The following is a 26,124-nucleotide window of genomic DNA, read 5'->3' on the forward strand; positions in this document are numbered from 1 at the left end:
CAAATATAATTAAAATATCAAGAATTTGTATTCATATGACTAGATGTACCTAATTAAGCACAGAGTCTGTATGGATTCATAGACTAAGAGTTATTCAGCCATTTCGAAAACTCTGCCATCTTAACTTTATATAAAATATAACAAAGATGTATGATAAATAATTCAGTTGATCCTGAAAGCAGTCACTATGAACTCTCTATTGGAATTTACAGCTGAATCAGGTACACACTTCTGATTTTATGTTGGTCACAATGTATAACATATATATCATATCATTTCTATTATGTGCCATCACTCTTTTTTACTTCAGACCCACACTTTCATTTTTGGCTTTGAATCAACAAAACAAATCAGGATTTCAAATCAAAATGGTCACATGTGCCAATATCTGATATCAACAATTTGCCACATCAACACGTCCATTAGGTGAATGTAAAGAAGGAGAACTAGGTTCAGAAGTTAGTCTTGTTGTTTCATCTATCACATTATCACAAGAATGGTTCTTCTCTAAGAGTCCCTGATATTCATGGATCTCAGCTTTCTCTCTGATAACTGGATCTAATAATTGTTCATAGGTTGAGCAATTTGACACATTGGATATTGAGTCTGAGTCTTGTTTAGGATGTAACAAGGATGGAGATATATCAGCACTTTTAAAATCATTTTTATTATCATCACAGTTATAGTAGCTTATGTCTTTTGAGTCGGAATTTTTGCCCGTGGGTGGAGATTTTTGTAATATTTTGGCAGTTCCTGATAAAACTTCCTTCACCTGGGTCACATTTTGTTCAGAATTATAATCGGTTTCACGTTTGTCAGGGGTAAGGGGAGGGGCGGTAGCATTATTGAAGGGGTCAGGGGCCTCCAATAAATCATTTTTAGTTAATTTTTCTTTAAATAAGTCAGTATAGCGGGGTAGTTCCTCATCTTTTTCTATAGCAGGTTCTTTCTTGTAGTCTGCTATTTCTTCATACATAGCCTCAGGAATTTTAGCACCATTATCACCTATATCTAGTTCACCTTCACCATTAGATTCATTTACATCATCTGTAATATACAAGTTAAAAATATTTTTTCATATATAAATTGACACTTTTGCAAATTTCAGCTGGCAAAGCTGGGACTCTGTCCCCTTAAAATATCCACTGCTAACTTTATTTCTTGAGTGTTATGAGAAAATAATGAAGCAAAAGCCGTGAGCTCTAAAATTATCTTATTGAAAATAAACTGATGCAAGTGTGAAATATTTTGAAATCATTAGAAATGCAATAAGGAGCATCATCACAAAACAAACCAAATCATTCCTCAATAAGTTTTTAAAAAAATGCAAGGAACCAGACTACTATATATGTTAACAATGGGGACTACAAGGTAACTAATTATCACACTGTTAACACAGCTATAGTAATTATACAAAGGTGAAGTGTAAACAATAAATATATAAACAATAAATAAATATCTATACTCACCATCAGGTGTCTCATACGTATGATTTGTATCTTCACAAAATAATGGACACCTACAATAATAGAACACAGTAAAATCATATCATGAATGACAAGCAATTATAATAGAACAAAAAATTTATTTTATTAAAATTTCCTGCCAATAAAATTGTCATTAAATAAAATCAATAATGAAGATATAATTATATATACAATAGCTGATAATACATTATGGGATGGTTTCCTGAAAATAATTTTTGAATCAAATTGAAATTTAATATACTATCATAAATGTCCTCATTAAACATCCTCAAAAGATGGTTTATTATACAGAACGAATTAGCAATACGATTACTTTCAACTATTCTAAGGTTGTATGTAGGAGACAAAAAAGAGTTGACTTATGTAAACTCCAAAGGTATTTTCATTCTATGTTATTTTGGATGAATTTTGATCAAAACTCAAATTTCAACGACAACCATAAAATTTTACAGATATCCATAAGTAAAAGCAAAAGGAAGAAAAATTAATTTCATTATTGTACATTAGTAAAATTCGAGAGAGTTTAATTGGAATTTTCAAGCCATCAAATCTCACTATGAAATCACACAATATTAAAGGCAGAAAATGCAAAAAATTTCAAATTTCAAAGCAAACATCTGCTGACTTGCCCATCAAATTAATTATGTACAAGAAGACCCCATCTGCAGTTCAATTGTGACATTTACTAAATTAGAAAAAAACAGAGAATTAAGATTAAAATCTCTTGCACTACTGAGTTGTGATGTTTAATGGTAAAAAATAATCCATTTTACCGTTGAAATAAGTTGAGTTGATAAACAGCTGGGAGAATATCAAGTGATTTCTTGTGGATGTTTCACTACAGTCATCTTCAAAATCAATATGTAAAGTGAAAAGATCAACTATTCTACAAATACTATTTGATCTGGTCAATATAGTTTAATCACCAGTTCTACCAGTATTTAACAATACTATCATAGTGGTCTATTTCAGTTCTACCAGTATTTAACAATACTATCATAGTGGTCTATTTCAGTTCTACCAGTATTTAACAATACTATAATAGTGGTCTATTTCAGTTCTACCAGTATTTAACAATACTATCATAGTGGTCTATTTCAGTTCTACCAGTATTTAACAATACTATGATAGTGGTCTATTTCAGTTCTACCAGTATTAAACAATACTATCATAGTGGTCTATTTCAGTTCTACCAGTATTAAACAATACTATCAAATCAAAAGTTAATAATATTTTAATTAGTATCAATTGTGAATCTAACACCATTTTGAGGTATATCATTGAATAGCAAACACAGCTCAAAATGGATTTCTATTCTATCTATCATATCTGTAACAACTCTGAATTGAATTATTAAATTAGTAAGTTACTAATAGAGAGAATTTCATCCTAATATAAAACTGAAGCTTTTAACATAGTGAGCTAAAAACCAATAATTAGAAATTTGTCAAAGCTGGCATGATATTTTGAAATGGTTAAAAATAATATGATATCCTACTGACAGTTACAAAATTCACTCTGACACTTTCTCATTATATCGTGTCATTTTTTTCTAATATAAAACACAAGTTATTTTCAATTTCATTTCAAGCTGACTCACTTTCTGACACAGTAATTATTCAAAATCCAAATAGATGAAGTGAAATAATCAGTCAAACTATTTCTGTGAGTTATTTCTAAAACAATCTTTAAATTTTCCTTTAAAACTACCGGAAATTCTATTTTTTTAACACACTAATTTAATCAATAGCATGTGGTCTTTCTAATTTACCATTGATATCTAAACACTCTTAGTGTAGTAAGATTTACAAGAATTAATATCTGACAGTTATTTCTACCTGGAAATTTCTATTATCATTATATAATACTTGACCAAAAACAGTTCACTAAAAGTATATATGCAAATCTGATCTTGACATTCATCATCATCAGATTGTTACAATGCAAACAACACATTGTTACATTGCGGTCATCAGATTGTTACATTGTCATCATCAGAATGCAAACATCAAATTGGTACATTGCTACCATGAGATTGTTACATTGTCATCATCAGATAGTTACATTGTCATCATTAGAATGCAACCATTTATCATCATCAGATTGTTACAATGCAAACATCACATTGTTAAATTGCCGTCATCAGATTGTTACATTGTCATCATCAGCATGCAAATATCATATTGGTACATTGCTACCATGAGATTGTTACATTGTCATCATCAGATAGTTACATTGTCATCATCAGAATGCAAACATCACATTGTTACATTGTCATCATCAGATAGTTACATTGTCATCATCAGATAGTTACATTGTCATCATCAGATTTTCACATGGCAATCATCAATTGACTGAAACTGATCAAAACAAATGGAGTTAAAACATCCAATGCTATGTCTATCTTGGTGGATCATTAACTCAAAAAATCTAATTTTCAGTTATTAAATTATCAGTTTAATATTAGACAATATTCATTGATCAATTATAATCAATTAACAAACTGTTGAGACCATTAGATTGAAATAACAGTTTTTACACAAGAAAATATCATTTTACTAGACAATATCAAATGCTAGAAACAACACTTAACCACTTTTTCTTAACACATACAGGTTGAAAAAAAACAGAGTTTTACATGAATACAGACTTGCTGTCAAACAGAAAAGAAATATGATAGACACATAATCCCTATTAGACTAATCTTACTTTATGTCTCAATCAATTTAACTTATAAGTAAGTAAGTAAAAAAAAATACCCAAAAAACTTTTGTAGTCTTATCTAAGAGGATGCTGAGTAGACAAAATATTTCAAAACAGAAACATGTCCCAATTCTCTAGAGATAACAGACAAATATATTTGACGAGTGTACTTTCTTTAGTACTCTAATACTTTGGATTTGATATGATTGTTACTTTTGACTTACATAAAAATGTAAAAATGTGAAGACAGCATATAACTTATGACTATGCTGGTAACAATCATTACAATGATTACATTATTGTGGTTAAATGTGAAACATCTCATTGTCAATTGTATCTGTAAACCTAGATACATGTTTATCATTAATACCACCCAAACTTTTAGCTGGCCTGACATCTACTATAGATTACTAACAATATTGACATCTCGGTAAACATGTATCATATATCAATTCGATATCAGATTCGAATAATATAAGTTTATTGAGTACTCCACCAGTTTTGAAAATTAATTGTAGACAACAATTGAGCATAATGAATAATTAAACTTATGCTTTGAACTTGCACTGTAGATACAGTCCCTCACAAATTGACATATACATTGACTACATACTACACATGTTCAAATCTTTCAGTCAAAACTGTACAAGATCAATTCAATTTTGGTTGACAACCATCATCACTGAAGTATTTTTTAAGTATTTTCATGCAATCTTTAAACAATAAACCAGAAATCAATATGTAACAGACTGAATCTAATGTTTCACAGAAATGTAGAATCTGAGTATTTTGGTAGCTGGACAGTATCAATGGTACTTTATTTATTCACATGTTGTAACAGTGACTATCAGTAGTTATTGTTAACTAATCTGTATATTGGGATGAAAGTTAAATACTAACACATGGTAAGCTACACCTCTAATAGTTGTACTTTTGAGACTAAATTCCTAATCATTCCAGATCAAAAATAACAACTTCTAACCAGTTTGTCATCATTATCCAATCAATCTTATGAGAAAAGTCTTGACAATGGTTGAAGAGTCCTGGTTCAAGAATATTGATATGATACCTCAGTTGTAATATTAAACATTTAATATGATCCCTTCTAGCAAATAACCACAAATTAATAACTGGAATATGCCAATCGCAATTTCTGGTCAAAGGACCAATATTCTTTGAATAAAGGAAGAAAATGCTATATTTGATGAGGAATCAACTGCTGATTTGTCCCTGAAGCCTAGTTTTCATTCTTCAAATTGGAACTAAAAATAAAACTTACTGTATTCCACGTCTCTTGTGACACACACTAATGGTGATAACAATAATCAGGATTAGAACGGCAGCTGCTGTAGAACCCAAAACAATAGCCAGGAACTTTTCATCTGAAGTATCAAATCCGGACACCTGGTGACCTAAAGCCAATAGGAATATACCTATTTCATATACACTGTATACCTAACCTTTTTTTTTTTTATCTGTGAACAAGTTTTTCAAAAATTTAAATTTCATTATGGAATTTCAATTAGTCATTTAAATCATTAAGACTTTTTAGGTCAAAATTTGCATGTCCTGCAAGTGACATCTGCCATTGTAATTATTACAGATGAATAAAATTTGAATAAATTCTAAATGCATAATTTGAATCAGTATAATATGTTAAAATTAATTTTCTCCACAGTAACAGTAATATTTTAGTTTCATGACCAAAGAATAAAGTATACACATATATAAAGATAAGTTCCTAAAAGTTTTAAGTTCCCAATGTTAGTATACTACTCTACATATTACTGAACTTGAGTTAGTAAAGTACTTATTGTCATAAAACCCAAAATTTCAAAAAGAGCAGAGAAGCTCTGGAATGAGTTTTACTTAATGACAGATCTAAGTGTCATTTGGAATAATGTTTTCCAAGCTAAGCTATCTTTCTTAAACTTCTTAATCTGGATCTTCTGCAAAGTTTAAAGAATTGCTTACCTTTTTGGCAATTGGTATCACCATTACAGCACACATAAGTCAATTTATACTTCAATATTTCTTTTGGTGCAACAGTAACATAGTCTAATCTGAAAAATAATCAACAGAATAATATAAATTAAAGGTAAAGGTTATGTGGATCCATGTTTAAAAATTTAGACAAGAACCATCTAGAGATTATCCTTGAGAACCATTAGATGTTTTTCTTCTGAATAATACTCATTTCATGTCATTCTTTTCTTATTCAAATACAGTTTGATGTTCATATAAAGAATTTTTAACAAATACATCTAAACAATAGTATGCTAAAGTTTACAAATGAAGGATTTGATCAGAGTCAAGAAATAATATAAATGTTAAAGTGATATTAAAACCTAGCAATAGAACAGTAAATCTGAGGCTATTTGAACACTAAGAAGTTTAATTATAACAGGGTCAATAAGAGCTTTAAACTTCTTTTATACTACAAATATCATGCAATTACACTGCAATTTCTCTTTCTATATGCAGTCTGGTTAGGATCAAATGGAAACAGAATACTTTTATGTGTGTTTTCTTCCAATCTAAGCTGCTTCATTACTCATGCCTGGAGGTGAAACAAAGGTTTGGTGTATCATGAGAGATTTTCAATACAGTTCTTGAGACACGTTCATACTCTTGTTAATTCTACCAGACATGGCAGAAAATTGCTTTAGAGAGGACATTTATATCATTTTCCATGTGACACTTGGGGAATTATGAAGGAATTTCTGATTATTACAATTTCCTGGCAGTAGCTGATGTCTGACTGTAAACCATCATAACGTAGCCACTTGAATTAAAAATATCTCAGAGTGTAGTAGTCTTGAAGGAAATCAATGAAATCTCATACAAGTAAAGTTTATTATAGACAAGACATAGAGAAAATTGCAAGCCTTGAGACTTTCCAACCATAAACATTGTAAAGCTACTTATCAAATTTAACCCACAACAAAAACTATCAAAATATTGTCTGCTTTCATTTCTCATCATGGAGATAATATACCAAGTTTAACATGCCATGATATTCAAACCTATAAACACATTCCAGTTTCTATATTGAACTTTATTATATCATATTATAGTCCTCTAGAGAATTTTCTTGCAACTTTTATATGCTATACTTTATGCATGTTATTCATTTAATCTTATTTACCATCTTTATGCTGCACATTTAGCCTGCTATATTTCAATGATGACATTTCATACACTTATCATATACACTACATCAAATGTTGTTAGGTCGACTGGTCTCAGAATTCTATTTCAGATCTTTAGTCTTCCTAAATCTAGTCTAGTAACTAGAATGATCTTGCAGTAAATTAATTTGCCTTGGACTTGTACCAATAATATGAAACATAACTCAAATTCTTAATGAATTTACTGCTGCCTTATGATATTTTCAAAAGTGTCAACTTATTCCCAATACAAGAATAAATTGAGTTGGAATTCTAAATAATGAACATTGTATTACTAATATTGCCTATGGAGTTTATCATACATATTGATGCAGCAAAACCATCATTTAACATCAATGTCAAGGACATCTGAATTTCTTGCAATAAGGTCAATGAATAACACCCAAAAGGTTTTATGCCGGGACATAAACAGTTCAAATGTACAAATAAATGGATAATATTTTCTCAACTTTCTGTCACATACAGAATTGTAATAATCATAAAATTAATGGAAAGCACTGGAGAAACCAGAAATATGACACAAAATATAGCCATCAAATATGATAGATGGACATTGGATTGAGTTAAGTAGTGGAATAATCTATCAAATAAAGTTATACATTCACTTAATTTACACATTATACATTTATCAACTTACATCTGTTAGAGACCATACTTTACCCCTATTTCAAAATACAACCAAAAACAATTTCTCATGTAAAATTTCAAAAATTCAAACTTAACCTTAGAGTAGATTAAACGTTTGTGATGCAATTTTCAGCTAATTGGAAAGAATCAGTTTATCTTTCTTTCATGAAGATAACAGACTAAATCAAATTGTAAGATTACCAGTTACTAGATTTTTTGGATGTATAAATCACTTTTGGATAGTCTGAAGACAATTATATTGCTGGAGCAGATTATTAATTAAATCTCTATAATAGTATCTCATTAATTATCTTTTAACGAACTTCATCATTAACGAGAGGATGGTTTATAGCACTTAATTTAATTCTACTTAGATCATATGATTCTCTCAAGTCAATCTGATAAAAATGACAAGTTTTTTAAGAGTTTTCATTTACTTCACAATTAATTACTGATTAATGCATACCCAGAATATTTTCAACCAGAAACTTGTAAATCAAAATTCCATTAGTGTTCAATCATTGAAAACATTCACTTTTCAGTTTTTGTGAGCCATCAATTTCACAGGTTTGTGTCATTAGAAAAATGTCTTCAACATGTTATGAATTATTGAAATTAAAGCCGTTGAGTGAAATAAATCACAAATTGAAAAGAGTTTATTTTTTATTAATCCAAGCAATTTCATGACCATTAGTGAGCTCTTGCTTGACTCAAAAACTAGATAAACATAGCACAAAAAAGGAACTCATAATTTAACTAAATTCACCATGAAGATAATATTATATATGATTGCACTATGATCTTTAAAGGGACAGGTTCATCATTCGCTTGACCGATTGTACATTAGTGTCATAAACATGATTTTTTTTAGCTTAGCTCACAGTCGAAATTTGAGCATTTAAGTATCTGTGTGTTCATAATTATCAATTTTAGTACTATTAAAGACTTTTTTAAAAATATATTCCACTCAAAAATCCACACCTAAAAAAAGGTAATATCCAAAAAACAAACAATCCTCCTTTCTAAACCCTTAATACCTAAACCTTTAATACCTTCCAGTAATAGATGCCACTTGGCATATTGTTTTTTTAACACCTTCAAAAACATGTACACTCAAAGCTTGTATACTGCACAATTGTTATTGTTATTTTTCGAAAAAATCATTTATTTTGAAATTGACTACGAGAACAGATATTTATTTGAAGTAAGTTAGAATCGTAAAATAAGTTGCCAAAACAAATTGAATATTTTGAATACTGAGGTATAATAATGAGGATACCATGATGTACAAATAGATTTAAAATACATGAATTACAGTGGTAAAAACACTAGTAAAACAGTAGGATCAGCAGGATATCAAGCTATTATCACTGTATGCTACCAACTCCCTACAGCTAATATTTTGACTGAATAAATATTAGTATGTGTTTATCATATAAAGGTGTTAGAAATATACTAATTATTAGTCAATTATTATATATGACATCTTATGTAATAAATTTACCAGTAATCACATATTCACACTGCAGTGGTAAAAAAAATATCACTAGTTATATACCATGACTGAGGTGTTACTGATTCATATTTTATACATAGTATAAAGTGGTGCAAATTGCTGAGCATCAAATAATGTATTCCTTACATATCTTATACTTATAATTTGTCTAATGGGGCTTAAAATGTTACTAAACTGAGAAAATTCCATTTTTTGAGTTTTTTCTTGATTTTTTACATTTCTTTTATAAAAGTTAAGAGAATGAAGTCAAGTTGAAATAATTCTGTTACATTTGATAAAACGAATTCACAGAAAGTAGCCATTTTTTATTCTTAAAATACTCATTAAGATGTGACACCATACAAACTTAAATAATGTTTAACTTTGGCTAGCTGGTGATATTCCCATAAATTCTGACATGAAAGAAGCAGGAATTGATCTGAGAGTTGTGAGAACTTTGATACAATTTTCAGAATGGCGTGGTGTAAATGGATTTCAGGATGATAAATAATGTGTTTCATCTGTAACAATTTCTCTGAGTGCTTAGTTATTTTATTTAATTAGAGCTCTAGCTTTTAAAGGTTGTGAAGGAACCATAAATCCCAATTACAATCTATTGATATTATGGTAGTGGGACTGTAAAATGACAAAGAGAAATTTATTCCTCTAATAACCTGACACAAACTCTTCCATTTCCATGAAAATCATTTGAAGAATACAAGAGAGGAAATAGATCTCAATATAAAGAAATATATTCCTTCTGAGGTGACAAACTAACATAATTTGAAAACCAAACCTGATCATTTTCATATCTTGTGTGTCTACTAATGTTCAATGAACAGTTGCCAAATTCACTAGCCAATTTTGTTCAAATAAGATTCACAATTAAGTCCAAAATAATCTAGAAGTCTTTTTGAATTCCATTAAACTTCTATCAAATATTCAATATTCTTCAGTGTTCACAGACTTGGACAATAACTAAAAAATTCAACTTATTGGAAACAATTGCTTAAATTTTAAATCAGGAGATCAAATCAAAGATATAAGTATAAATGGACAGTTAGCACTAATTACTGACAAAACAGTTGGCATTAGAAAACAGTTCTTTAGGTCAGGCAAAACCATTGGCACCAGAAAAAAGTGTTTCAGGTTAAAAAGATGTAAATTGTTAGGAAAATCTCATTAAGTTCTTTCTAAACATATTCAATTAGGTAGACTTACAGACAAGAATAAAACGGAGATCTGGATAATATCACTTATCATGAGAAAATTATTCTGTCCACAGAATTAATTGAAGACTTTCAGGAATGATCTGGGAAACATAACATCACTAAATTTCTTGCCAGTGAAATGAATCACCATCAATAATTTGTCTAAATCAAATCAAATCAAATCAAATCAAATCTTTTAACATTGAAAATCAAATGCAGGCATTATCCTTACCAGTTAAAAATAACTAAATTGAAGTGTGTTCTGTTTTTGGACTGAAGAATAGATGAAACAATAATTGGTTGAGAATGTAAATTGTATTTTTGATCAAATTGAATATAAGTAATTTGATTATAAGAGACAGTGATACAATGTAATAGGAGAACAAAGCTGACAATTCATTAGACATTTAATAACTAGCAAGTAAGATGTACAAAAAACAACACTTAAACCAAAAAATGTGTGTGCATGGAAGAAAATAATGTGAAGACAGTAATACCAATTCTTTCAAATTTTCTAACTATCAAAGGATCTTTATTGGGTACCATTCTTTTTTTTTCAGGAAAACCAAACAGTTTATTTTCCATGTACGTTGTCAAAAACTACAAGACTGAGAAGGAATAAAAACCCATTTGTCCATTTCAATATACAATTCTGTCCTGTAGCAAGCAAAAAGTAGCAGAACATCACCATGCTTCTCTTTAATTTTTTTTATTTTTATTTTATAAATACATCTAGATTTCATAGAATTAAAAATAATTTGATGGCACATGGTGAAAATCTCACTGTATATTTGCTGTTAATTGTATTTATAAAAACTTGGGTGTTGCCGTGCTACCAAATTAATCTTACATTTTTCACTCCGCTCAGCATGTTCTTATTCCTGTTTACTCCAACAGTATTGAGTGCATGCATATTATTTAATACTGACTCATTTTCTGATTCATGACAGAAAAACAAATTAGAAACAAATTAAATCCCACTAGGACCTTGTCTTTCTGTCATTTGAGAAGGTCAAAGATGCTTCAAATGATAAATCAGGACAAGAAAGTTTTGGCATAAGATGATAATGTTCAGATGATAATCTGATGTTAAGTTTTTCACCTGTCCTAAAGGAATTGAATTATATGTTAGGTAGCCTGGTTTCTATTAGTAATAAACAGTGCCAAGTTGAGGCCTAGTCTCTAATATATCACACATTACCTAGAATCAATTAGAACCACATTGTAACTGTTTATACATCTATCTCATCTTACATAATGTTACACAAAAACTACCATCTTCACATTTTTTACTTCACCTTTTTCACTCTTCCTTGTGTTTTTATCTCACCAACCAGATATTTGATTCCATTTTTTCACATAAAATGATATTTCTCTTCAATCTTCAACATCTCCAAAATAGCAACAGTCAACAAACTTTTGGCTGTGTTTTCACTTTTATTAGTAATGCTTCAAAGATGAATTTGTTTGAACTACCCTCATACATTGCATGTGCATAGAAACTTGTCTAGTTCGTGTGGATTTACCAGTCTTGTCAGGTTCAAAGACATAACAGTAGGGCGTTAGAGATCTATCAAAATACTATGAACATTAAACAGAATAAGATATTGTACAGTCAATTTTTTTTAACCATGTTAGCAGGTTTTTATGTATTTCTGCAGGGACCACAGACGTCTAATTGAGAATTGAAATGGTGCACTTTGATGCTATCAATGTCTCCAATACACATAAAAATTTAGAAAACCTCTGTACATTGTCTTTAACATAGAGATGATAGAATTCATACTTTGTTATTCTGACTATGACTTTTGTAATTGCTCAATACCAAGATTAAAGGTTTTATCTATAAATGCCTAATGGTGGTGCCACACTTTGAAACCATAGGCCTTTTGTATAATGTTGTATTGATTACAGACTTTGACAATGTCATAATAATCATGTCACAGGTGTTATTCATTACTATTATATTATTTCACAAAATTATACAAATGATCCTGTTCCTATCTGATCAAATTAGCTTTATAATTACAGGAAGTCACATGGAACATTTGAGATCCTCATCTCTCAATTTTACTTCATTATTGTCATTGATGTCAGTAGCATTTGAATTTATTATTAGATAGAACTTACATCACAGCAAATTAACAGTTGATAGTTAGAAATTTAAGGATTGAAAATCTGGCCATGTATTCTCGAATCTTAGCGCTAGGATGTCCTAGGTTCTTATCGTCTAACTTTGATTTTAGGACATCCTAGTGCTAAGATTGTTTCGAGTATACGTGGCCTGAACTGTAAGAAAATTATGCCGTGGTCTATATAATATAAGCAAATAAATGGTACAATTTAAGATTGCTAATTCATGATTCACCTTAATGACATTTACTCAAACTACAATAAGTCACTGCATAAATGTACTGCAGATCAATGTTCTTACATACAAAACATATATTCAGATATTCCATAATGTTCAAATAACACCCAAGAAGACATACTGCAATATAATTTGTCAGAAAAAAGGGATGTTTTATATGATTTTATATATAAAAGAGCAGTAAATTTATCTTTTATAATAATGGCCTCTGACACTAGAAATTCAGAATATTTACATTACTACCATTATAGACATATCTATCTATACCAGGGTGATGTTGTGATGGTTGGGAGGTCTTGTAAATATGATGGAATTGTTGATAAGAATATAGATATCTTGTACATATTTACATTCTTCCTCTCAACAGACTGTAATTTTTAACAAATTATCACTGTATACAATAATATATATTTTTTTATCTTTTGTATATATGTAGTAAGTTACTTGTCATTGTGATATGAATTTGAAATAAACCATACTGCCTACCTTTAGGCAAGGTTTAGGTATCCCTATAAGCACATATAAATATGTACAGTTTTTCATTTAGTATTGAATTGAAGTTTATTAAGATAGAAATTGAAAGAGAGAAAGCCAGCAAGAAATCACTGTATTGTCTTAGAATAACAACTAAAGTACTTGGGATCCTGTCTACCAGCTGGATTTTGGCCTAACCATTTGTGAGCAAGAGTTCAATATATATTAAGCATGAAATTTGAAAGTGACCACTTTACAGATTCTAACATGTTCAGAGATACAAGAAAAGAAGTAAAAATCTTTATTAAAAATAAAACATACAAAATTCCACAGTTTGTTGGCATGCAGAGTTAAATAGTATTCTAACCATGAATCACTCATGAAGAACACACAAAACATGTTTTTTTAAGTTAGGACCTCCTACTTGACAAGATATATTGAAAGATCTTTTCTTTACTACCTAATAAGACTGTCAAAAAAATAAAATCGATTGAGAGATTAAACTTGACATTTCTTTGTTCATTTCAATTACAGAGTATTCTTTTCCATGCAAAAACTCAGAAATAGAATTGAAACTTCAAACTAGCATCGAGAATAGAATCTTTTATAACATTGAGTATAGTGTTGAATTATTAATGTAGCATCACACTATAGAGCTGTATTTATATTAAACTCAATTCCCTACAGGGTTAACAATATATCAAATCTTTGAGCATCAATCAATATAAATATCCCTTGTGTCATTAGATGGTTGATCATATGATGGATTTCAAGGCAAAACCAAAACATGCATCCAAAAAGACCTCTTATTGGTCATACCTATTCAAAAACAAAAGGAACAGATGATAAAGAAGAACTTCCAATAATTTTTTTATATGGCACATTTTAAACATGTCTTTAATTCATTGCCTCTTACTTGATCCTTAACCCACTGAATGCTCCAAGGCACTTCAGATCTCAGATATTATGAAGAAATAAGCAATTTGACAAAAAATAAAACCGAGAAAAAATAATATATGTTTTTATCTGTTTACATGTCCCAATGTGAAAAATCTTATACAACTGCTCATTATGATACATTGGAATAGGAATTATTTCAAATCTATGGGTAATTGATTATTATAAAAATATGTTTATTGTAGCAAGCAACAGACTGCTAGTTTAGAGAAGGAAAATTATTGACTTAATATTTGTGTAATAAGTGACATTTTGAATTGAGTGTTTGACAGATTTTCAATACCTTCCACAATACTTTAATAGCAATGTTTAGACAACTTTTATTTCTTTATTGATTTTATTCAAATCCTTATTTATTCTATTATTGACAATAATCATCAGCACTTCTGCAGTTCCAGTCTGAATTGAAGAGGCCTTATATGTAGAAAATGGTTGAATCACTGTCAATTTGAAATTGTCTAAGAGGTCTATTTAAAAAAAGATGCAAGAATATTAACCTTTTGGACAGAATCGCTCATGATGAGGAGGCTTTCAGTTCTTCATTATAAATAATTTAAACCACTAATTAAAAAATCAAAATCTATTTCTCTTAGAACTTCATATAACCTACCCTTTTTCTCAAAGAAAAAAAAACACAGCCCAGCCATGTATACTATCAAACCCAATATATCCTCAACCTAGCAACAACCTGAATTAGACCTATCATCATCTTCAATAGCCATAACATCACATTTGTAAAATGTTCTTTGTTTCAGCAGACATGAAAAGATCGAAGTTTAAAAGATGTTAACGTCTGTATGACCTAATTTCCTACTAATCATCTCGCCACTTTGACTAATTTCTTACACTCATAAAAATCCATTTATGGATACTGTGCCATAAAAATCTATAGTATATCCAAAATCTATCTAGTTCATTATCAGAAATAGACAATTTTCAGGAAATTCCAATAAACACATATCAATACAGTCTTTTACAATGATCTAACAAGGAACTTGTGGTTTAATTTAATAAAAAAATATTATATCTATATAGTACTTTTATACTAGTACTTTTAAATTATCACTAATAGATTACAAACTGAAATTATAATCAAGGGCAAAAAACAACTTTTGACAGGTTTTTCCTTAATCAAGGACAATAACTCAAAAACCATTTATCAAAAAATCAAATTCAAAATTCAAGATCTCATCAATATAAATGATCACACCAAATTTCATTCAAATCAGTTGAAAGTTGTAGTCTCTATTGTGTTCACAAACAAATGATCACACCAAGTTTCATCAAAATCGGTTGAAAACTCTAGCTTCTATAGTGTTCACTAACACATTTTGACGCGTTTTTACAAAGTCAAGGGAAATAACTAAAAAACCAGAACTTTTCTGAGATCTTATCAATTCCAATGATCACACCAAGTTTCATCAGAATTGGTTGAAAACTGTAGCTTCAATCCTGCTCACAAACTATTTTTAACAAATTTTCGACGCGTTTTAACAAAGTCAAGGGCAACATCTCAAAAACTGTTCTTTGAAAATATGACAAATTTAAACTTGACTGAGATCTTATCAATCTGAAGCATCACACTTTGATTTTATCAAAATCAGATGAAAACTGTATTCTCTATAGTGCTCACAAGAAATGTTGACCGACGGACAGACAGGGGCGACAACAATATACGACCACATATTCATGTACCAAGGTAACATACAACAAAAACCTGACACCAGTTTTAACATTTTTGGAATTTTAGTTGAACTACAACTCAGATATGAGAAAGAAATATGGAAAGCTGTTATCACCTTTTGAAACATTTGTTGAAGACAACTATAGTTTATGACAAATTGACTTAATTTCATCTGCTCTGTTTTAGCACATACCAAACAAAGTGCTTTTATCGGCTTCAACATCCACTTTTTATTATGATTTATTTTGTTTCATGTTGTTCTATGTGACTATGGTTCACACAAGTGTTAGAATTATTCCAAAGTGAAACTGATTTTTGATGTGAAAGGAGCTCTCTTTGAGTGTTGGGACTAAATGGCCTATCACCTATTACAGTCCCAATGTATTTGAATATTTTTCCACTAAGCTTCTTTACAAGTGTAAATAACTTGACACTATGGCTTTATGTGGAAACTAATAAATAATTTGTGACAACAAAATCTTGGCTTCAGACAAATGGATTACACAGCTTTTTTAATTTCATCTTGTAAGAAGTGACTCAGACAGATTTTAAATGTTTTTCTCAAATTTGATTTCCTACTTATTAAAACCTCTTGATACAAATTCAAAATAGAAGTAACTGATACAAAAAAAAATTGTCCAAAATACAATCTAAGGGCAAACAAAGTTTTGACATAGCAATATTGAAGCATTAAAATTAAGATAGCTCGCCAGGCAAGGTAACATATGCCCACTACCAGCTGTCAGAAAATATAACAAAGTCTGTAGTGGCTTAATAATGAATAATAGTCTTGAAAATATTTATAAGTTGAGACAAAACCTCAAAAACAGTTCATCATATTATCATCAATTTCAAATACGAACAAGGTCTCATCAACATACACACAAGGGTAATAACTCTGAAACCGTTCATCCAAATATTACCAATATGAGATCTCATCAATACATACATGCATGTCATGTTCCATCAAAATCGGATAAAAACTGTAGCCTCTATTATGCCTACAAGCCAAATTTAATGTGTTTTATAAAGTCCAGAGCAATACCTCTGAAACCAGTCATCTGAGATCTCATCAATATATACATCTATCCTCCATCGTGCCAACAAGCCAAATTTGACACGTTCTTACTAAGTCAAGGGTAATAACTCTGAAACCGTTCATCCGATTGTTACCCATTTCTAACTTGACCGAGATCTCATCACTACATACCAAGTTTCATGAAGATCAGATGAAAACTGTAGTCTCTGTTGTGCCTACAAGCCAATTTTGACGCATTTTTATGTCAAGTGTAATAACTCTGAAACTGTTCATCTGATTAATACCAAATTCAACCTTGACCAAGATTTATATATTCATGGACTATTTGAGCTCAACACTATTTGCTTGACATCAAAAAAACATGTAAAATTCTTATTTTGCTATTGAATTCTGTAGCCAAGAATCACCATTTGGTTATCATCCTGATATCACTCTAAACACTTAAAAATTAATATGACGTATCTCATTTGTAGCCTCCATTGAAAGCTCATTTAACTCTAGTCACAATCGACTCTTAATAATTCCAATATCAACTGTCTTTGTTCTTATTTTCATTTCTAACTCAATTAAGGGTCAATCAATAATGAATCTATCTTGGAGAGTTTTGATTAAGATAATGAACTAGAAACTCTAATAGTTTGTTAACATCATTTTTCAGACTATCTGATTTTCTTCTATCTTTTTAACTAGATTTCCAACTCATAGCGTTTTTAATATCTTAAAACTATTGAAGCCGAAAGATAGGTTGTCACTATATTTAATGATATTCTTATAGACACGGCTTACAACATTGTCAAATCTTTTACATTAGCTCTATTCTGTGAAATAGTGTCTGAGTCTGGTCATTTATTACAATCTTATCTAACGAACACCATTTACGTTCAGTCAGAAAATTTGAATGCTAAGACAGTGGAACTGATGTACCAAATTTCCAATTAAATCTTGTTCCTGAGTAATTTCGTCATGGTTGTGCCTCCACCAAAATAACTCCCTCACCAAACTGATTACTTCTGCTTATTGATTTCAACTGTACAGGATAAATATTGACTCACTATAGACTGGTAGCTTCTAGAAATAAAGTGTTTTTGTCCATAAGAAGTTGTACCATTAAATTGGCTGTAAGATGAGTTTCTTTTGAAATAGTGCATGTACATAATTATCTTTGAAGTACATACTTTCCTTGAAAGATACCGCTATGATTGATATTAAAAGAAAATGACATTCATTTTCTATATTCAGTATACATATTTCACAAAATAATGATTTTTTACAAAAAGACCAAAAATTTCTAAAAAAGAATGATACACAAGAAATTACAGAAGAATTGGCTTCATGAATATGTAGTCTATGTTCTTACTAAGACTATTTCTGGTGCCGCCACTATCTTATATATCAAACATCACAGTTCCTCTATTAATCTGACATTTCTATAACTTTCTATTTACTCAAGAGTTATGAGGTTGTCATTTTTCGATCTCAGGGCAGGGTCATCAAAGGTCATGGATAATCATTTGTGTAGCTACTGGTCAAATAATCAATAGCAAGTGAAAAGATGGTCTCTTAACGTATTAATTGCTTACTAAAACAATTATGATAACCCCCTGATGCTATCGTATTCTTGTACTAAAAGCTTGAGGTATTGTTTGCGAGGAATATTGCAGGCCGCTATAAAATCAATATGTGCTTCAAATATCTATTGACCGTCTGGCCTGTTGTATTTAGAGTTTGTAACGAGAGATAGGACATTATGGTATAGAATTGTCAATGTTTGGATAATATGTGTAAATACTCTTAAAAGCCATCTACTCAATATTATCAATATAAGATTTATTTAAATAAGTATAATTATGGTATTTTAACGGACTTTTTCTCACTTTTTACACCAGTTAATTAATTAACTTGCCCTGACTTACAGACTTCTTTTGTTTTTGTCAACATTGCTTTGTTGGTGGTTCTAAACTTTGGAAAGAGGTTTTCTCTCCAATATTCTGTTCTTTCATTCAATTCAAAAAAAGCATTTTCTTATTTACACATTAAATTCATTCCTAGACTTTATTTAACTAGAAGCAGGAAAGTACATTTTTAAAAATCTAAACGCTAGATTCTGCAGAATTGGAGAATGTTACATCTCCAATGTAACTTTATTCTTATTTGTCATTCATTGCAGTGTTTCCCTACAAACTAATTTTTATCATTGACTGCAAGATGGATGATGTTTAAATGATTTAATTTCAACATTGGCAAATAAAAAAAAAACCTATTCCAATCCCTACAGATTTAAAGTCATGCTATATGGTGAAGATCAGCTGTAATAATATGGAAGCTGAATGAAGCCACTTAATATGCAGTTGAACTGAATGCAGAGGAAATTACGACCATAACACACACCAATAATAAAATCCAACAGCATTTAACATGTGACCACAAAGTGGTTAGAAAAGTTCCATGTAAATAAAACTTGAATAAGTCAAATTTGTTAAAGATGAACTTCAAATATCTTGTGCACCACAGAAAGAACCTATGACTTGCCAACTGCATCATAACTTTGATCCTATCCTAACCTTGCCTTACTTTGTCGAATGTATCACACTTAAAGCTAGTATCTTTACACAAAGCAAGTTAAAAAAAACATGAACAGGTTAGCTTGGCTAGGTAGCTAGTAGGTGCTCAAGTTTGGAATTTCAGATAGATAGTTGCCATCTAAAGATGTTGGTCACCAAAATTGAAAAGGAAATATTGTATAAGTTTCAGTCATTGCTTGATGTGTTAAGAGCAATGCTGGAGACCTTAGTCAAACCATTTCCATTCAGAAGAAAAACAGCAACAATTGGCTTCCATAGATGTATATTATTGAATGATAGGGGTCCAAGATGGTGTGTCAGTATAGTAACTTATCACCAATCTCAATCTATCATAAAGACCAATTATATTCAACTAGACCTGACATTTGATTCCATTAAGATATTGCCTTCCAATGAAATTCCTCCCAATTCCTAAGATTGATGGCATCCTTTACTCTTGTCTCAATCAAATTCCTTCCCAATTAGTCAAAAAGTGTCAAAGATGTAAGTCAGCTTACATGATCTTATCGTTTAATTGACCCTCTCTGAGATCAGAGAAGAGAAAAGCCAATACAATAATCAAATTATATCCCATTGAATCACCTCTGGTCCATTTCTTTAACAATCACTTAACAAATTTCAATTTATTTAATCAACACTTGTGACCTAGTAAATCTTTTCATTCCAATCAAACTTTTAACAAGAACTTCAAGTCTCCATTTCAATATTCCATTGTGGGCAAACAATCTAGCTAATCAATGACCACCTTCCTTGCATTAATACTTCCTGCCAAATTAAATTATTCTGATTTATAATGGAATGAAGCCAAATCTTTTGGTTTTGAAAGGGTTAAATGGTCTTGATGGCCACCAAAACAAATATTATTTAGAATACTCATTTGACTAAGTATTTAATTGAATTGCCATTGTTGGGCTTTATGGAAGCTGAAATGTAACTCTAGGGTAAATCAAGAAATTATTTATTCCAAGTTAATATCTAATTAACCCTAGAGTGTTCCTCCTCAATTGCTTTAACTGGGGATTACAGTTTGACCAATTACTCTATGGTACCCACAGCCTAGACATTTAGTACTGACCAATAACAATCTAGATTGTATGCTAATCAACAATAATAAGCTTTAAATTCTGTTATTGTCAAAGATTGTCGCAGGTATTGAATAACAATAGATTCAATCATTTCACATAATGTGCTTCCATGCCATCAATTGCAGCAATACTTCCATTAAAACTAAATGAGTGTGCCCACCATTCAATACAGACTGTATTCATGAAGACATGGAAGCAAATAAGAAAGTGTTCCACTATAATATTATTTAAACCTTTGCCTTAAATATAAGTGTGATAGGGTGCATTTTTAACTAAACTAAACTAAAACTGGTTTTATAATGCATCTGTAAGATTTAGAGAGAATGTAATTACTAAATATTGGCCTTATTAACATTTTAACTATTGCCCTATCTAATCTCTTAACTTAAACTGGTCTCACTGGACAATGGCTGTCTTTAGTCAGTACATTGAGTTACTGGTGAGTTTTCATCACAAGATCTGTATAGTCTAACTTGGACCATGGATATCAAACAGAGTGGTTTCTTTCAATCTTTTGAAATAGTATATCTGTTTGAAGCCTCAATTTTTGACCAAGTTCTACCATCTTTGGAACAATTTTTCTTCAGGTATGTGTGTTTGGGTTATTATCTAGGGTAATTGTAGTATTTGGGTAACAAGAAGAGTGATTGTGGCAATCTGAGCCACCCCCCAGTGAGTTAGCTCAGCTATATAAGTTGGTCTTAACTTAAATTTAGAAGCACAACAAACTTACTTGTATTTTGTTCCACAATCAACTTTGGTCAGCCATGTCCATGATTTATCCCAATTCGAACAAGCTGCTGGTATACGTTTTAACACATGTACCCTTTTTGCCGGTCTTGGTACCCTGAAATAGTATAATACTAATATAACTTAAAAGGTCTAGATACAATTGTGCTTCATGGTAACATGGATGCTTTAATACAGGTATTGTTTGTTTTTAGAAACATCATATATTTATTTAAAGTTAATGAAAATAAACATTGAAATATTCTAAAAGTATTCCATAGCAATTGTGTAAGTTATAATTTTGACATCCTCAAATAAAGTGTTTGCACTAGTTTAATTACCTAGTCACAAATCGATTGAGAAGCAATGAAGCAAAAAGTTATCTCAAGAATGGAACAACTTCAATGTTTTGGCAAATGATGAAGTTGTGTTTTTCTTGCTCATTTTGATATCAAAGCAATTTGTAGACACTGTTAACAAAATGACATAAACGTACAAATTATTTTGGAAACAGTCCAAAAACTCTTGAAATTCATATATAGAATAATATATAATTGAAAAATAAAATCTAAATATATCATTGTACCAAGTTGCATTAATCTGCAAGTTCAGACTGACAGATATTGATGTGTAATTTATGACTTTCTTTATGAAAGGAATGGCTTAATAGAGTACACAAATCCTCATAAATACAGCCTAATGTTAAAAGCACTTGAAAATATTTTAAGAACTAAAGGAATATTTTTTAAGCAGACGTCAATTCCAAGTCAATTTTGAATTGAAGGCTATTTGATTTTTTGATAGCTAATGAAGTCTTGTTAAATTAGTGCTTCAATGATTGCCTTATTTCTACAACTTATTGATTGTATTAAGTTGCAAAGGCACTCGCCTTGTATGGAGGAAATAGGCTAGAACTCTAATAGAATTACTTCATCCTTCATTTTTTCTGATTTTCCTCCCAATAAAAGCTGTCTGATATAATAATTGTGTTGATAAAAGATGGTTAATAACCTTAGAATACAGACACACTTGAATATTTAGCTGTCAGACGCATTGTTACCAGTGCCACAAGACAAAGTTAATCCTGAAGCTCTTCATTTTTGAAGTAGATACTTTAGGCGTTATATTCCAATATTTCTGACATTCTGTTCTTTAATTTAGTACCAATTAAGCATAATCTCAGTCCAAAGGGATGCTTATTTGAAGAAATTTGATATCTAGTTTTGGATCTAGGTATAGCATAGAAACAATTTAACTAGGATCTGCCTTTTAATGACGATTTCCATGCACAAACAAAGACAGAAGGAAAATCTGATGTCTAAATAAAACTAAAGATAAAAGTCAATGAAAGAACAGTTGAAGTGTCCCGGTTCAAATGTTTTCATTGATTTAACAGACAAATTACGCTGGAATTTAACTCTTGAAAAAAGCAAATTGAATTTTGAGTGCATTCTTCAAATGGATTATATTGTTGAACAATATTGAATCTATAGAAACTGCAGTAAAATCAAATTGTAATTCCACCAATTTGATAAATACAAGTGTTTTCATGATGAGCTATTTTAAGTATGTCAAAATGAACTTCATTGAGATTCATTAAGTCAGAAGTATCTAAAATCTGAATTAGGATCATTCTAGTTAGTTTTATATATGTATATTGAATTCCTTATTCTTTTTTTCCCCATCAGATTGGAACAATCATCAAAAATTATGTTTACATGTCTAAAGAAAACAGCTTTGACACTTTTCATTACACATCATGCTTTTAACACAACTATTCTCAGAACATTGACTGTTTACACTACTAGTTTTTCATCGGTTCCATTCTAAAAACACATAATCTTTGTAATGTCAGCAGGGCTTTTGACATTGAAAATGACAATAGCTTAGGCCTATACCTTGCTTTAATCTTTTTCAAATAATTAAAGAAGGTATTTTTTGCAAAATTTGCAAGTTTGAATCTTCAAAAGGCATGATCAGACAACAATTATTAGAAAAACTTGACTTTCATATACAAGTTATCACAGTATTTTCAAAATGTTGGTGTGAGAACTAATAGCTAAATTAGGAATTTTGGAAGGCTAATTTTTACCAAATCCCTGATTATTCCAAATACAGTTAAACTGTAATCAGAAAATACATGAGATCAGCAATGAATTTGAGGTTGATAATTGAAACCATGCAGAAAGCTACTAATATTGTGACCCTTAGAGTATAATATAAACAGTTAGTGCTGACATTTATACCAGTATGTTTTTTATAAAATATACTTACGGTACAGCCTTGGAGCACATTTCCCCAGTTACTAGCGAGAGAAGGTACACTAGATATAGTGTTAGTATTGATATTGGTACCACCATACTCCTACTGTATAATATTACCACCATACCATACAACTTTTACTCATCTCCCACTATCTTACACCTAGAATACAGAAATTATTTTACATCATTTACAGTTCTAGGTATTAGAACGAAGGTGATAACACAGAATTATCAGGAGCATTTAAGAAACACCTGAAATTCCGAACTTTTGATTAATTTGTATTGATTAATTTCAAATCCATTACTTTTTTCATACAAACACATGTCAAAACAACTTCTAGCATCCTAAAAATCGTAGATTTTTTCACTTAGCCATTGATTGGTGAATAGCACCAGCAAGCCTTTACATTGCAATCTAGGTCTGCAAATCAATTATCAAAGATAAGAATATACTTTTGAAATGCGCAAATATACATATTAAGCTATAAATGCAGTAAGATCCATCGAGCCCATTCTCAAAATAGTACAGCTCCCATACTTAAGTATATCAAATGCACTCAATAATTGTAGTTGGATGCCTAAACTGATCCATTCCATCATTAGAATAAATCCTAGATCCTGTAGATCTGTGTACCAGGTTTATGATGTGGTGATATTATGTTGTATCTGGTCTATATGAGTCAGTGTGTATGTTTTAATTCTAACAGTAGGTAGAGAAGATAGTATTTTAAGGTGAGGGAAGTACATGTTTATACAGGCAATGTGATGAAATGATAATACCTATATACAATTAGATTTCCTTTAACCCTCGCTTTCTCTATCTTACACCTAACACACAATCTGTTTCACTTCTGTTACACTTTCAGACTGTCTGCAAGTCTAAAAATATAGGTCAACAACTACTTGGAATTGATGTATTTTCTTTGTTTTTATACTTTTTCTTACAAGAGAAAGAAAGATGCAATGTGAAGTATGCCATATACATCTTATTTTTTGTCTTTTGATAACATATGCCTCCATCAGACTAGATTGACAAAAAAATGAAGCAAGAAATTATTTCACAAAAACACGCAGCATTGCAACTTAAACAGAAACTATTAACCAAAACTTTAAACAGACTTCATTTACCATAAGTATGTAGTAGTAAATGGTAGTGCACACTATATTCCATTTTGATCTAAGTAACAATTTTATACAAAGAAAATTGATGAGAAAAACCCATGGAATAACAATTACAAAATTAAACATGCTCAACAAAAATGTCCTTTTGGGAAGCAGACAAAGCAGACATCAGCTGTAATATGTCTGTATACATGAGTAACATTCAGGTTATTTAACAGCCTGGCATTCCTCTGGGAACCATACCAGCAGTCATCCATTGTATAATTCATGACCATGGACATTAATAATTGATGAATTTTTAACATCATAAAATATAAATGTAGGGGCTGTCTATATAACAGTTCTGAGCTCTAGGAAACATATCTTTTGTTTTATTTAATCTACGTGAACCATAATTTGTCACACTGTTAACAGCAAAAGACCAAAAATTTCTAGGATACAAGATAAGCTTTACTAAGACCTCAAAATTCTTCCAAATTATCAATACACAAAGTGTGCCATACAATGCCAATGGTATAAACTGTTTCTTTTAGCTGTGCTTTTTTATAAAATTGTTATTTCAATAATTTCCATTGGTTATTCTCAATATTACAAGGGACAATGCCAAACTATGGAATTAAGTATGTTGGCACACCAAGGGGGCAATTCAAAATATTCCTTGCCACTTCATCACAATACCTCTTGATATCAGTCCTACACTGTGATATCAGATCAATAATGCATAATTTCAGCTCTATTTCATTTCTAAACAAAACTACTACACACCTTAATAACCTGTTCTCCAGTAATAATTGATTTCAAGGCAACATTGACGATTATTATATCATAATGCCTTGCACATAGCGATGTAAGAAATGATTAATAATAATGGATCCACAAGCAGTGTATCTGTGATATTACTAATAATTGATGCTAATAAGTTAATAATGAACTAATAAAGTACTAATTATAATGATTAATAAGCCTATACTTCTCTTGTACCATCAGAGAGAAATTATTGATACACTAATACCAGTTTATTTATTGATTTCTTCCATATCAAACCAGTCAATGGTGGGTTTTTATTTCTATTGTTCACAACCAGTCACTCATTGACATTCATT

The 26,124-nt window shown here is 30.4% G+C and overlaps 1 protein-coding gene across 1 annotated transcript; it reads right to left on the reverse strand.

The window, feature by feature from the left end:
* Positions 1-394: 394 nt before the first annotated feature.
* Positions 395-23,995, reverse strand: LOTGIDRAFT_160754 (hypothetical protein; the record flags this gene model as incomplete). The annotated part of the gene is made up of 6 exons (XM_009055953.1): positions 395-1,047; positions 1,470-1,519; positions 5,470-5,602; positions 6,165-6,253; positions 21,640-21,753; positions 23,910-23,995. 6 exons carry the CDS (start codon positions 23,993-23,995, stop codon positions 395-397), a joined length of 1,125 nt encoding a protein of 374 aa, XP_009054201.1.
* Positions 23,996-26,124: the final 2,129 nt, after the last annotated feature.

The sequence above is a fragment of the Lottia gigantea genome (assembly GCF_000327385.1).
Source record: "Lottia gigantea unplaced genomic scaffold LOTGIsca_26, whole genome shotgun sequence".
Taxonomy (NCBI): Eukaryota; Metazoa; Mollusca; class Gastropoda; family Lottiidae; genus Lottia; species Lottia gigantea.